The sequence below is a fragment of the Phoenix dactylifera genome, chromosome 1 (genome assembly GCF_009389715.1).
Source record: "Phoenix dactylifera cultivar Barhee BC4 chromosome 1, palm_55x_up_171113_PBpolish2nd_filt_p, whole genome shotgun sequence".
Classification (NCBI taxonomy): Eukaryota; Viridiplantae; Streptophyta; class Magnoliopsida; order Arecales; family Arecaceae; genus Phoenix; species Phoenix dactylifera.
The window spans coordinates 38,412,602-38,428,408 of NC_052392.1; the positions used below are offsets into that span (position 1 = coordinate 38,412,602).

General features: G+C 37.0%; 1 protein-coding gene across 7 annotated transcripts; it reads right to left on the bottom strand.

The window, feature by feature from the left end:
* Positions 1-1,406: 1,406 nt before the first annotated feature.
* LOC103716624 (regulator of nonsense transcripts UPF3-like) lies at positions 1,407-15,184 on the bottom strand. 7 transcript variants are annotated; one of them, XM_008804703.4, is made up of 12 exons: positions 14,794-15,184; positions 12,856-12,962; positions 12,308-12,403; positions 12,096-12,194; positions 11,885-11,964; positions 7,697-7,804; positions 7,448-7,595; positions 6,664-6,725; positions 5,893-6,568; positions 5,627-5,751; positions 5,476-5,525; positions 1,407-2,403 (listed from the first exon to the last, which is right to left on the bottom strand). In XM_008804703.4, exons 1-11 carry the CDS (start codon positions 14,958-14,960, stop codon positions 5,487-5,489), a joined length of 1,707 nt encoding a protein of 568 aa, XP_008802925.2. In that variant the 5' UTR covers positions 14,961-15,184; the 3' UTR covers positions 1,407-2,403; positions 5,476-5,486. The 7 variants fall into 7 exon arrangements, with proteins under 7 accessions (XP_008802925.2, XP_008802926.2, XP_008802923.2 ...); XM_008804704.4 differs by having other exon boundaries at positions 6,664-6,716; positions 12,856-12,968; XM_008804701.4 differs by having other exon boundaries at positions 1,407-2,287; positions 12,856-12,968.
* Positions 15,185-15,807: the final 623 nt, after the last annotated feature.

The following is a 15,807-nucleotide window of genomic DNA, read 5'->3' on the forward strand; positions in this document are numbered from 1 at the left end:
CTTTGCAGTTGATCAATGTGAACCAGCCTTAATGTACACAAATCAAGCATGAAGAAAATTTTTCTTTCATCTCTTCATGCTGGTATTGGTGGAACGAGGGATGAGCGAAGAGAAAACATTGCTATTATTCGTTACCTGGATAACTTCGTTGTAACCTAGTGGCTCCAGAGGCAGGCAACATGCACTAGATTTTTTTGGGTTCGCAGTTGAAGGGTGTTATGGAAGTCCATTACCATTAATATCCGACCACTAAGCTGCAAACAGATTGGGTCGGATGGGGGCATGAGTGATCCTAACCTAACCTGATTTCATATTCAGGTCATGGTTTTGGACTAAAACCCAAGTATGTCTTGGATCCAACCTGAAATAATCGGTTTCAGGTCAGGACCTAGTCAGATCAAGTTTGCAGCTTGAGTCACACATCTATCAGCTAGCTAAAATACAATGATTGATAATTAAATATAAAATTATTAAAAAAAATAAATAAAACTAAAAAGAGAGAACTTAAAATTGAAGTTTTGGTCGAAAGCTTAATTTCATCCAACTAATTAATTAATTTCAAGTTTACAGACTATGATTATATTATATTGATATATTGAAGGGTATTACAAATCAGAATCAACCACAATAAAATATGAATGTTTAAACATAATTAAGTTAAGATAGATGAGAGGACATGCAGTTGTTAAGACAAAAACAGAAGAATTAATTTAAACAAAAGTTCATTCAATGAATTGAATTAGGAAAGATATTTAGAGTGAAAAAAAAGAAAGTTTTTAGAATTTGGATTTTTCAATTGAAATGGATTGAATTTGGTTCGACCCTTGATCGTGAGTCAACCCAACCCTTTGTACAGCCCTACCAAAGATTTGAAGTTTACAAAATTCACTCACGGGAACGCCCCCCAAAAGGAGATATTGGTGAAAGTTCCAATGGTGCGGGGGTGTCCAGCAAATCTAACCATAGTCCCAATGACTAAGTTCGACCACCCGAAATGATGCATTCAGAGCTTATTTTCTGCCTTCTTTCTTCTCTTATTCTTCTTTTCTTCCCTTTTTCTTTGTTTATCTTATACTTTTTCTAATTTCATTACATCATTTTGCTCAAAAAAATTAAAAGATCTCAACTGCCATCCGGGGTTCAAGGCTCTGCAAGTAATAAAGCACCACTGCTGAGATGCTTCACCTCTGGGCATGTTAATTTATCAGAAAACAAAAAAGAACAAACAATATCCTAGAGTGAAGTGAGCACATTGCTGAAATACACATGGCAGCTCATGCACATGACAGGTTTCATGTCATCAAATAGAAAAAAAGTTAAAAGAGTCTCTGGCAGTAATCAATATGCCATCTGTCAAAACAAGCATCATCTGTAGCATCACTAAACAACAGAACTGCAAGCATGAATTTGGGATTGTGTCAGGATGAGAATTCATTTAGAAGTAGCTCAAGCCCCATGTCAAAAGAGCATTTGATATGATTTGAAACCATTTTGTAAACACAGCACACCAATATACAGAGAACTCCAGGAAATAAGAGTAATCATCAAACAACAGAACTACAAACATGCATTTGGCATTATGTCAGGATGGGCATGCATTTAGAAGTAGCCCAGGCCACACCTCGTAGGAGCATTTAATATGGATCGGAAACCATTTTGTAAACACCGTACACCAAAACACACACAATACTCATCAAAGACACCAGGATCTGCTGGAAAAGATATACAGCAACACCTGAAAATCGGCTAAATATATCACTGAGGCAATGCAAATAGTTCATCCAGATAACAGAGACCAATCAGGAACCTGTTAGCTCTCAATCAACCTCCCACTCTTCGAAGCCAGATCATTGACATGCGGGCAGCCACCTCAGTATATTGATGCAGATGATCGGAACCCCAAGTCCACTACAGAACAAGCTCTTATTTTCTCTACTAAGAAGTTCCCAGCTAACTCATATATGGCTTCTCAGTCTTTAAGATCTATATGGACAATGGATGAAAAGCAGCACTCCCCATTTTTTCCTTAGTATATTCAGTCATGAACCTTGAGCCAATGACCTAGACACAAAATTCTATGTATACCCAGCAAATTCATGAGAGAACAACTGAGCAATCTCTCTCTATCTTACATCACTCATCGAACATCCCTGGCTCCCTAATGAAGCTCTTGGAGAAGCAGCTAAAAGCTCCAGAGCTATATAGCTTTGCATGTATTCCATCACCTCCATTGAAATATGAGGCATTGGTCAAAAACCACAATTGCTGTCACCTGGGTCCAGTAACCCTGGAAAGTTTAAGATCCCATCAACGAAAACCCTTCTTTGGATTTGCAAAGCAATAATAGGTACTCCAGTCATCTGCTAGTAACAAACTAATGTGCTGTTTTTGATTCACCGGCTCCTGTGATTAGAAAATGGAAGAATATAGCACCAGCATATATCAAACGTCAACCCAATATGGGTTTACTGTTATGGCTTGTTTTGAGATCCAGATTGTTAAGAGGCAAAAACAGCCCCAAACCAACTGCTCCTCACAGTTTCACAAAAGCTACAGAAAAGGATCAGCAATGCAGTCCGGCAGAAGAAAAGCAACTTCAGTTGGTAAACAGAGTTACTCAAAAGAAAAAACCATGGTCTGCCGTACCGGCATCGGTACGGGCCGGTACGTACCGGTCTGGCCTGGGATCGGTACCGGATCAACATGGAATCCGGTACCAGTAATTTATTGTTGGAGAACCGGTACGGGACCGGTCTGGGCCGCCACTGGTACGCCGACCGGTACCGGCACGGTGGACCTTGGAAAAAACCATTTCAAAGCACACAAATGAAGACAAGAGAGAGCTGCAATATTAGAAACTAAGGGTGTCTTTTGGGGGGAAAACAACACAGCCACACAATTTAAACAGAAAGAAACATAGCAAATACATTACAAAAATTGCTCAGCTATCATGTATATTACACAAGTAAATATATTTTAGAAAAAAAAATGGTCTTCACCAAGGTTCGCTGTACCGGTCGGTACCAGTCGGTACCGAGCGTACCGTACCCGTACCGATGGGTACCGGTATCGGTACACCAATGTCGGTACGGTCGGTACCGAGCGTACGGTACCGTACCGACACTCGGTACACCTATACTGGTGCGGCACCGGTACGGGGTTCGGTACCGGTACGGCGAACCTTGGTCTTCACCATGCTTACGATGAACTTAAAGCTGATGGATTCACATAGAAAGAAATGTAGCAATGCATTATAAAAACCACCAAGCTATCATCTACATTACACGAGTCAATATATTCAAGGAAATAGGGGCTTCACCATGCTTACGAATGAACTTAAAGTTGATGGATTGGCATAGAACAATATTCTAAGAGTCAAAGCAATGGGCAAGGGCGACTAGGTACCTGTCTATCTATGTGATGTTGAGTTTTTTAAAACTCTTTATGGAGTTAACAACATCCAATATAATAATGTTTGAAATGTCCATCTAAATTGTCCATAAATTAGAAGTGGAATCCGTACATTTATTGTTCAATGTGTTTGTCAGAGAACATAGAAGTTGGAGAGAAAGATTCACAATAACGGATTCAGCTTTTTGTGGTGCTCATTCTTCAATTCGAAGGAACTGCAGGTCAGATGGATTTTAGACCAATCAACAAAGACAATTGCTCTGATATTTCAAACAAATCTCAAAACTCAAATCATCCAACCTCAAGAGAATCAACATATTTTTTGGATCATCAAGGCCCATAGGTAGACATACGGAAGGCAGGACTTGTGTACGAGGATGATGTACGATCAGATCATGTTTATGTAATATAAAAGGTTCTTTTAGAGAACATTTAAAGGGAAGTAGGTGAAATAGGTTCATACAAGTAAAACTATAGCCCTTTGCCTCTTTAACTGAACAGAAGGACAACAATCCTAAGAGTTTCAAAGATCAAGTTATGAATTCTTCTTAAAGGACTTTGGATCATGATTCGCCGTACCGGTCCGAACCGAGCGATACGAGGTGTACTGTACCGTATCGGTTCGGTATCCGTATTTGGTACAGATGGTGTACCAACATTCGATATGATGAAAAGATCTCGTACTATACCGTACCGATACAGCGCGGTTTGGTACCGAGACAACCAACCTTGCTTTGGATATTTGGTGAATATGAAGGTGATAAAGGTAACTTTATAGGATAAGGGTAGAAAGATGTGATGATGAGCCATTACACAAAGTATCTTTTCCTAATAAATCCATTCTCAGTCAGTTGATAAATCTGACATTAGAATTGAAATTGCTCCAAAATTATGTTAAAAAAAAATCTCTAGTGTTATACAGAGCAAGTGCTAACTTATGGATATTGCAGGTGCAGCTTTGTGCAAGACGGTACGTTACCCATTGAATAATACGTAACATATTGGTTAACTGTGGGGATAGGACGAGAATCTTGTAGTAGAAAAGTTAGAGCAATGTTCCACAAGCTGGATGAAGAATATATTGGAAAAATTACAATGTCTATTTTTGTCTACCATGTAATGATCTCTGTTATTCTAGTGCCTTGTTTTAAATAGGTAATAATAAAACAAACTCACCAAGTATCAAGTTTAGTGCAATAATAAATTTGTGAAAATGGAAACAGAGATTTGACAGTTCAAAACACCTATTTCACACATTCTATATAGATAGAGATAGCAATATCAAAGATTAGTCAAACAGAATGTATAATAGTGTATTAATCAAAACTAAGGTTGCCATACTGGTACCGGACCCCGTATCGGTGCCACACTGTTAGTGTCGGTACGGTACGGTACGCGGTACATCTGACGTACTAAAGATCGATACGCCACCGGTACCGGTATTGGTATCGGACTGATACGGTACAGCATGCCATGATCAAAACACAAGTATCAGAAAGCTGAATATATTATGCCTGTAAAATCCAAAAAGCAGATCTCAGTGTACAGATTCTGATGGTGTTTGTAAAGCTTAGATGGACTACCAACATTTTCTTTATGCCTACTCTTTATGAGCTTGGTGTTAGAAGAGGCTAAATATATTGTCAAATATATGTAAAGATCAGAAAGCACAGCTTGAAATGCATACATAAGGCTAAAGGGTGTGAAGTATTTTCCAAATTCAAGGTGTAAGAAGAAAATGTTGGAGAAACAAACTAAGTAGTTGGATCAACTAAGCAGATGTGAGTCACAAATGGGATATCTGGAACTAACTTTCAGGAAGACACGTCAGTTTCAGGCACAGCATATGCAGAAGATATGTGATTCAACTTCTTGAAAACAAGACTATGGGGTTTCCTGCCCTCTTGCTGACAAAGGTGCAACTGATTTTTAGAGTTCTCTGTATCTAACCCCATAACTAGTTAATGTTATTGATGAGTTCCAAATGAAGACTGATCTGTATACATTTTAGGGGTGGAGTGGGTGAAGAGAGAAAAAGATGGATCGCAATGAAATAGAGCTTACCATTCAAAAAATTATGTACCAGAACCTGACTTCTGCACCCACACTTGTCTCTGCAGATGCAATAGATTACTAAAGTTAATACAAACTTTTAAATCAAAATGTTAGTAGCCCAAGCAAAGTGTCAGAAAAAATCTCATTAATTAAAGATTACCTCATGGGAACCATACCCAGCAGGACCTCCTCTCTTAGAAGGCTTTCCCTCATGATAATTCAGAGAAGCATCAACTTCCTTCACACCATGCACAGGTCCACGGCGCCCAATATATCTATGGGAGCCTACATAAATCATCAAATACTCAAATTACAAACCCAAATCTATATAATGCAGAAATAACATGCAGATTTTAGGTGCAAGAATTAGACTATGGTTCAGCAAAAGCCAACCATTATCTGCAGAAAAAAGACTGATGTGCCCACCTCCAAGAGTTTTAACTTCTGCAGTTTGGTTTGCATTAGACACATGCGCTTTTATTTCTCCAAGACTTGTTGGTATGTCATAGCCAGCAGATGAATTATTAAGACATCCTAAACAAGCAACATCATCATCTCCAGCTTTTACTCTAGCCACTTGTTGAGAAAGAGAGATGCTTTCTGACGAACATGAGGATGAGGACCTCTGTGCAGGTACAGCAGAGGAAGAAAGGGTTTCATCACTAGCATGTGATCCATCTGAACAACGAAGAGGAGCCCAAACAGCACGATCAGGTCTGTCTTTGTTTCTTGTGCGTCTATCATGTTTTTCACTAGTGGATACAAGACCATTGAGATTATTTCCAGCAACCTTATCATCTAGGGAATTTTTGCCTTCATTATCATAAATGGAAGCAAGTGGCGGCTTGCTAGAAATGTGATTCTTCAGCATCGAGCACATATTCGGAGGACGAGGTGGATGCTTGTCTTTATCCAGGTTCACTGTTGGAGTCTGCTGCTCAGACTGGGATGCAGTCACATAAGACTGACAGCTATCCTTGTTAGACAGAATGCTCCCTATAATTCTTCCACGAGCCTCATGTCGCTGATTCTGTTCAAAAGCATATGAACCAGACTTTTTCACTGAACTCACATTCTGCTGCCGTGACGAACCACCAGATACCTATGTGAGCAATTCATTTTGCCAGTGAGAAGAACGGGAATAGAAGAGCTAAGCATCACCGATATTCACAAAATTTTCAGTGTTCAGCTGCTTACATGAGTGTCTTCTCTCTCTTTTGCTTTCAAAAGCAAGATTCTTTTCTTTCCAGCTTCAACACCTCCAGATGATAAAAAAATTAGTTCCACTCAAGCCAGTTAGTGGATATCACACATAAAATGATACATGACTACAAATGATATAGAGCTTAAGAGAAAAAGGAATTATATCAGATCAATCTAACAGGCATTGAAATTTTAAATTCTTCAAGAGAAGAAATGTTTGCCAAATTACAAATGAAATCCTGATATACGATTTAAATAAATAGCTTGCAAGGAAAGTCTGGAGACATACAAATACACACAGAAACAAAGAACCATATAGAATAAGGATGCTACAGTTAAACAATCGTCAATCTAACATGGCCAAAGGAACAAAACATATGACATCAGATTGTAATTTCCACTAATTTTCTCCTGAAGGCTGAAGCATTTTAGAAAAGGACTGTTTAGCAATCCCAAACAGCAAATTTCAAAATGAATGATTAGGGTATAAGAATCCCTGCAAAAGAATGCTAATAACCTAGCATAATTCTCTCTTGGATGAAGGATTTCCCAAGTTTTTTTTTGGAGGGGGGTTAAGGAAAAGAATCTCTACGTTGAAAAAAAATAAAACCATACAACAAAACCAGCACCCATATCAAATGGGACCTAGGCAACAATTCATAAAGGAGAGCAGCAGGATATGTTCAAGTGGTAAATACTGCACATGGTCATAATCTGTAATCCAGTAAATTCTAAAACAAATAATAGGAAACTTCGTGCTAAGGTTTCAAGGGAATACCCTTTTCTTCTTCTAATACTTTTATTGAACTTGCTGAAGCTACACCAATAGATTTATCTAGCAGCTGCTGATCATCTTTTCTAGATACTAATATATATGTTGGTTTGTCCTTCCCACTGATATTCATTGTACTGTCCCTTAAAACAAACTGCAGCCAAGAATAGCAAAATAAGCTTATGCTGAAGATACATTAGAGATCACAATCACATCCCGCATGTTTAAGAATCTCAGTAAAAAAAAAGTTCATACCATTGGTGTAGAGACCCGTCGCTTCTCAGAGCTTCGTCTGGAAGAAGGTTTTGAGCCACTAGAAGAAGCTCCTCCAGATCTTCTACTAAGTTTCCCATTAGAATATCTCTGCATGGTACATTATACACAAACTAAAATATATCAAACAATGTAAGGAAAGCAAAGGTGGAAACTTAGTTCACAAAAAAACTTCTGAAACAAGTCAGCCAAAGGAGAGCACAAGATAGGCCAAGACAAATTGATAGTAATAAGACAATATTTTACAAAAGATGTTATCTATAATAAAATCAGCCATTCATGAAGCTTCAAGAATAATAATTTATCATGGAAAATACGGAAAATATCTTTCACAGTTTCTTGAATGGATAAAGGGATCAACAAGCCTCGGGAACAAAAGAGTCAGAGGCTCTAATTATTAAATCGAAAGCATGAAGATCAATTAATGTTAAAGAGCAGAACAATATACATAACAGATCGCATTTGTTGGCACTAGAAACATCCATGGGGAAAGAGCAGCGGAAGGTACAAGCAAATTTAAGCTGGCTATTCTAAGATGTTGCTTTCCTGCACTTCTTATGCATAAGCAATGCCAGAAATTTAAAAAGTAGCACAGAAATAACTATCTAAATAGATTGTATAAGTTCAAAACAGCAACCACCACATTGATAGTATAGAAACACGCATGCTACAATTGGAACGAAGGGAGGAAAGTACAGTAGTTTCAAATTATCAACTAGATGGAAGGTCATCAATTTTCTATTTTTTGCAAATCCGTGATCACTGATAAGATTCAGCCCTGCATTTGCAAACCCTATTATTTTAACTATTTGATCATAATCAAATGACTTTTTAAATTCCAATTAGTTTCATGTCTCCAGCATTCTTGTGGCCTCAAATCACTACCATTTCTCCATTTCAAAACTTGGCAAAACATTTAATTATGTTATTTATTAGTCTGGAATTGGACATGAAAAAAATGAACTCCTTCACCATGTGCCTCCTTTGATTTTTATATTTTCACCCTTCTTATAATAAATACACCTCACAATATTCACTCTCAAAAGACTAGGAGAAAGAATAGTGGTACATCTGATAAAAGATCAGTATATTTCTCAAATCTATTCCAATCAATATTGATTGATGGGATCATGACCAACCATCAAATGCTCTCTTCTGTAGAATATATATAGTTTTACAAAGTATGTTTATTTCACATATACACATATATAGATAAAATTGAAATATGAGGAAATTAATAGGTTAACATTTCAATTTATTATGAAAAAATACAAGGATACCATCTCATAAAGATGAGATGGAAACCCTCCATACATATCGATTGCTTTTTCAAACAAGCAAAAGTGCAGTCTTGATGTGAGTCCACAAAACTCCAAAAACTATAGTTCCATTTGCAACCTAAAGGTTAACATGAATATACAAATTCTTATTCTTTCCATCAAGCTTATAATATGCTGTGGACTTACCAGCCCAATTTTCAAACTTTCTTCTCAAATTGCTGGATTAATGACAAAAAGCAAAATTTCAACAGTATTTTCGTTAAATAGCAAGACTTTACAAAGAAAACTAGCATTGAAATTCCAAATCGCTCCAACATGATAGAATATTCTTCGAGGAGAGAAGTGACCCGGATAGTATATCAGGACTAGCGGACTGCATAAATAGAGGGTTAGAGAAAGGGTCTATGGACGCAACACTAGAAAAGAACTGAGGTCGCACAGTGAAAAGTTCTAATAAGAAAGAAAATTCAATTTATAAGGCAATATGCAAGATTTTCATAGACAACGGTAAGAATAATTGAAGAGACCTAGGGTTAGATTATTTTTGTGGGGTTAGATTGCACAAAACAAAAAGGAGAAATTTATGTTGCTAGACCAGAAAAAGGAGAAACAATCTCTCTCTTTATATAATCTTCTAAGACTGACAATGAATCAAACATATTCTTCAATATAAAATAGTTCCTACTTCTCGTATTAAGGATGGTGGAACATGGTAGGTAACTTCTATAAATGTATTTGTATGCACGTGTCTACTAAGAGATTACAGATAAGACAAGATTTCCAAGTGATAAATAAGACAATGAAAGTCTCAATTGATAGTTTAGGAGTTGGAACTTTTCACTTCCAACACTGGACAGATCATTTGGAAATAATTGAAGACTCGACAGATCACCTGCACAAGTGTCTTAAATCATAATGCTTTGCACTAGCTAGTTTTAGGTTGTTGAGCCCACATGATTCACATCAACACCAGACAGATCACTCGTATAGAATGACGAACCTAAGTGATTATTCAACACCAAGCCCATCACCCACCCATCACCCCCTTTTTTTGTTTTTAATTTCATCTATTTGGCTTAATGAACCCACTAGCATGTAAAAGCTGCAATTATGTTTTAGTACATTAAAGAAAAGATCCTAAACTGGTTGGACTAATTCTACTATTATAGTACAAGCTCCCTTTTAGCCATCTGGACACAAAGCCCATGACCTCGGCATGCCTTCCATCTGCAAGATGTTACGGATAAAAATCTAAGAGCACCGTGCACAGATGCCATGAGACCCACAGTTTTACCTCTACACCCACCCCAATCTTCTTAATTAATACACCCCAAGGGAAAAGAAACAAGAGAACTGCACCTTCAAAGCTGAAGGGTATTTATGAAGTTATATAGTTAAAAATTATAAACAATATAGGGAAACAAAACCATCCATATTCTATCCCATGTGCATCGTAGCCATCCATACTTCATCTCATGTGCATATCACATATCAAATACTACTTTCTCAAAGTAACTTTAATGGTGCATAAGAAAACTTATCCAGGTCCTATACTTCAAAAAACAGGGATAAGTGCTGCATTTTTTGACATGATTAGAAGAAAATTCACATGAAATCTTCTTTAAAGAGCAGATGTTTCATCCATCTTACATTAAAAACAATTTTTCCAACGAAGGTTCGCCATCTCAATACCGGACCCCGTACTGGTGCCACACTAGCACAATGTCATAGTGGGGTACAGAATTTTTTTGGCGTACCAAGTGTTAGTATGCCATCCATACCGAACCAGCACAGTATGGTACGCCCCGTTCGGGCCGATACGGCGTACCTTGTTTCCAACTTTATCATCATAAAAAATTAGACATTATAATTCTTGCAAATCTTGTCCAAATTAGATACACATCATACCATTTTAAAGGACTACCACCATTCCACCTGGAGTAACTGCAGGTCAGGCTTCCTAAAAAGTATCATTTGTTGATGTATAAGGAAGAAGTTTCATTACACTTGAACCAACTCAATTAAGAAAAAATGGTAGAATAATCTATAGCACATCGAAGAAGTTTAACGCTCATTCTAACAAAAATAATCCGCTTCAATCCGATTGATTCTTAACAAATTAGTATCTGCAATTTGTGAGGGTCGTTCTAGTTATATAAGAAATCGTTGATTATCATTAAGAATAATATTAAGAATAATAAGATTATTTAATTATTTGGCAACTCCATAGATTTATTGGATCGGTTACTATTTTTGAATTTTTAAAAAGAGATAAAAAAAGTACTGGGGATATTGATATTATGTTATGATGTTATGTAATTTCTTGGTATCGTAAATAAAATATACGATTAATAATTAATTAGAGCTTCATCATTTTATCATCTAATAAACAACATGTTAGCTACTTGATAGAATGATCTTGTATAAATTTGATATTGGTGTAAGCATAGCATGCCTTATGATAACAATTAACACAACAGGAATTATATAGAGAGATACATTTAACCATAAACAATTAAAACATGTACATAATGGCCATTGTGAGCCATCCAAACTACAAGTCGCCAATTGCAGATTGATAGCAGCACCTAAATCTCAATATTAAACCAGAAAAAAAAGGCATGGTCACAGTTGTTCTCATATAATGACGCATTCCTTTGGTGGAAATGTAACATTTGCTTCCTGCTTGTTCGTATATGTTCAACCCAAAAAATAACGCAACAAACATAAATATCGATGATATAAGATGACAAAGTAAGCTAGTGGCTGAACACATAAGACAGCAGATGTAAATTAAGGCTTGAGATCCTCTAAACAGAAAATAGAATACGATACCACCTATGGGCATGTATAAGGTGTAGACTATAGAGAGACAAGAAAACCAAAATACCTGAGATCCACTCTTAGCAACTCTTTTTTGCCGCACAAATTCCATCAAAGGTGTCACTATGACCATATCCTTCTGTCCACCTAAAGAAAATTAGAGGGGAAAAAATTATGAAACAGTATTTGGAGTTTGGCCCATTCTAATGCAAGCATTTCCATATAGTATTCTGTAGTTTGATTCAACCCTTATTTTCAAGACTTCGATTACAACTGACCAGCTCTTTCTGCCTCCCTCCTCTCCAGCTGAATTTCAGCACTAGGAAGATACTCAGCAGGCTTTGCAAGATGCTCAAGGAACTCCAGATATTCAGGATCTAGTTATTCATCAAAGAACTGTGGGTGATTAAAACAGAAAAGGGTGGGATTTATGAGTGAAAACATGATCAATTTCACCACTGAAACTTTAGATTCAGATGAGGACAAAGACCCTTAATTATAGTTCCTTCGCGGACATCCTTCTTAGACCAAGTCTTTGGAATGCGCTGTGATGGTGCATATTCAACATGAACTTTAAATTGAGAACCTGGAAAGACGTTGACATAAATATATCCTGATGAGTACAGCCCTTTCATCAATTTTTCTAATATAAAAAAACTAAGGCCAAATTTGTGGGAAGATATTTAGGGAGACAGGTAGCCAGAATTTCAAACAAAAGTTCCCCAACATAAAGCATATGGACACACAAGTCATAATTACGTTTATCAACAAACTTAGCATGGGTAACAATTTTAAAAGATGGATTTTATATCATGATTGATCGATGATCAAATACCTCAAATCTAGAAGGTAACAGAAGGGATGAAAAGACTCTAGACCAGCGCAAAAATGTGGATCCATTGAAAACAATTTAAAGTTAGATTGGGAAGCAACAAATTACAGAAGCTTGCCATGATGACATAATCATAGCCCATAAGAGCCTCAAACATACCAGTGCCAAATTGCCAATGCAAATATATGATTTTAATCAAAAATTACCCTTTTTGTTGACAAATACGTGTCCATCAAAGAATTCAGCAAATTCGACCACATCTTCCGGCCTCTTGAAATCGATGTAGGCTCGAGAATGATGCTGATTCTTCTGGCTGCAGCTAGCATTTTGTAACATTTTATAAAAGAGATTCAACATTTCAAATGACTTATAAGCAAATAACGAATCAGATGTTATCAATTATGCTCTATTAATGGCTTCTCAAATCAATATAAAAAAATCCATTGATTTAATATGGTTTTGAACGTGAGAAACACTAATATTTCAATTTGTTAACAACCTAAATAACCACTAATATAACCATTTTTGTAAGTAATACATTTTTGTTCACTTATAACACCATACACAAGTTTCAAGAGTTAGTAATTGATGTCAAGCAAATACATAATAAAGATTACAGAGACAATTTCGTTTTCTTGAGCACTAGGTCATATAACAAACTTATAACAGTGAAGGCAATTGTTCTCAAAAGATCTTGTAACAGGATTTGGCTTCTATTTTAAAGTTTTCAGGTGAAATAGACACATAGCTAACAAGTACAGCATAATAAATGCCAATAGACTCTTACATACAGATAAAAAATTGTGATAACTGAAGTGTGTGATCATGAAAGACAAACAAGTTAGAAAATACAGTTCCTGAAGATCAAAGCTTGAACTGGCAGTCAATATATACTCCATTCCCTGTTTTAATCTAATGCATAAAATTCATAAACTAAGACAATAAAGGAAATTCACCTAAAAGTTCCAAGAGAACATAAAAAAGAATATTCCACCCAACTAATATACATATACCAAAAAATATTTTCAGGAAATAAAGAAAGCCAAAAAGCAGCAAAATAGACAAGGCCTTCCATACCACCATTAGCATACAAATGATATATTCCATAAGCACTATGGTGATGCCCTAAACTTTCATACATAATCCTCCTACTCCATCAGCACCAAAGATGATAACTTTTAACAACCATATAATCTGAACTTTATTACTATAGAATACCAGATTCAGAACTCAAAAAGAAACATCAGAACTAACACCAGCTTCTCCGAAAATCAGATGAAAAGAGATGCAAACAGTCATACTAATATCTGACTATCCAATGAAAGGCAGAAGAAAACATATCTCTGTTTCACTATCCAAAAGCAAGAAAAAGATGGTAAGCTTCTAATGTTTCCTAGAACCTGAACTTTCCTTAAATGCACATAAATCCAAATCAAATGAGGCAACTTGAATTTTACTAAAAATAAGAAGAACCATAGCCAATAGACATTATCCCATCTATCTTGGGTGGCTGAGTGCATTACTTCCAGCCATGTCAAAGCCATAGCATGCTCATTTCTCGCCAAAAATGGACTGTAAATTTTGGCATTGTGGAAATCATGCTAGGAATGACTCTGTAAAAATCCCGACAAACTCGTGTTACTCCAAACACCATATCTAAAGGATAAAAAGAAAAGATATGACAAAAATAGTGGCGTCCAAAATTGGGATTGCTCATCTTCATAGCATTGGATGGCAGGGTTAACGATCTTGATAAAATAACGCAGCAAACTGCTTCAAATTAACAAAAAAAAAAAACTTTGCTGACCACGCTTCAGCATCAGACAGTTAATTTTCTCTATTTATATTTTTGCAGTTTATCGCAAAAAAAGGGTAAATCTTAATTGATACAACGACATGGAAATAAAGCATGTTCCACGATAATGGCCCTAAAGTCTTAACAACTGCAAAATTTAGCACCAAATTCATATTTTTATCCACCAAATTCCAATCCTTAAACCAGTATAAAACTGCCACTAACTAAAAATTGCAATCTCATCTGATTTCCATGTCAAAGCTGAACTGTCGAACCGCTAGCTCTGATCAAATGCGTAGAAGAATAAGAGAAACACAAATTAGCATTCAAAAGAGGAATAAACCCTAACCTGTTCTTCCCCGGGCGAAAGCAGAACCACTTGTACCGGCCAGCGAACCTGCCGTCGATCTCCTCCATCAGCGTCGCCTGAGAGATCGCCGGCGGCAAGCGCCGGAGCACGACCTTCGTCCTATCCAACGGATCTTTCATGTGCGCGATCTCCGGCCCATAAACCATAGAAAAATTCCAAAACAGAGGCGATTAACGGCCGCTGAAGCCTCCGCAAGCGCTTGGAGTTCCTTCCCGAAAATCACATCTCTTCCTCCTTCTCCGATCGCGATCCTTGCTAAGGGTTAGCGTTTCAGCACCGATTAGGGTTTCGATCCAAAGCCATGAGAGGAGGAGACTGAGACCAGTGCCAACGAGAGGGAGAACCGGAAAAGAGATGAAGAAAATGACGGAAAAAAATTAAAAAATTAGCTAAATTTTTAGAATTATATAAGAATATCCTTCTGTCTTTCTTAGAAAATTTAGTAATCCTTTTCTAAACAACAGGACAGAAGGAAAAGAGTTTTACCTTTATTCCATCATTTTTCTCATTGGAGAGCATAATATTGTTAAACGGTCTGGAGGAATAATGGAACTGAAATCCGACCACCCGGACGGCGTCCTCGGTACCTGGCGGGTGCGCGTGAGAGATTACGTGATCATGGAAGATATCCTGTGAGGCTTATACAAAGTTTGGAAGATATATAAGAAGAATCGTGCCGTTGGATCTGTCGTCGCAATGATAAGATTGGGCGCGGATACAGCTGGTGAGATGGCGCGAGAGAGGAAGCGTCCGATCGGAAGTCATCGAGCGTGATGCGGGGCAAAACAAATAAAACGTCCACTCGAGACCATCAGTGATTACCTAGCTTCGCCTTAAATTACACTCCAATTGCTTTTATTTGCTTTCTATTTTTTATAACACTAATAATCTCGTAGCATTCTAGCATTAGTACATTCAATAAAATAAAAAAAAAAGAGGGAAAGAAAAAGATGAAGTATTGTTCTATAAAAAAGCAAGCGAAGTGCTAGGCAA

What these genes read in the sequence shown, in the direction of transcription:
- LOC103716624 (XM_008804701.4), bottom strand. Translation starts at nt 14,960, where the DNA reads ATGGTTTATGGGCCGGAGATCGCGCACATGAAAGATCCGTTGGATAGG. An exon ending in TTTCGCCCGGGGAAGAACAG is followed by an intron (nt 12,969 to 14,793) that starts GTTAGGGTTTAT and finishes ACAAAATGCTAG; the next exon opens with CTGCAGCCAGAAGAATCAGC. An exon ending in TTGCTAAGAGTGGATCTCAG is followed by an intron (nt 7,805 to 11,884) that starts GTATTTTGGTTT and finishes TGTACCATGCAG; the next exon opens with AGATATTCTAATGGGAAACT.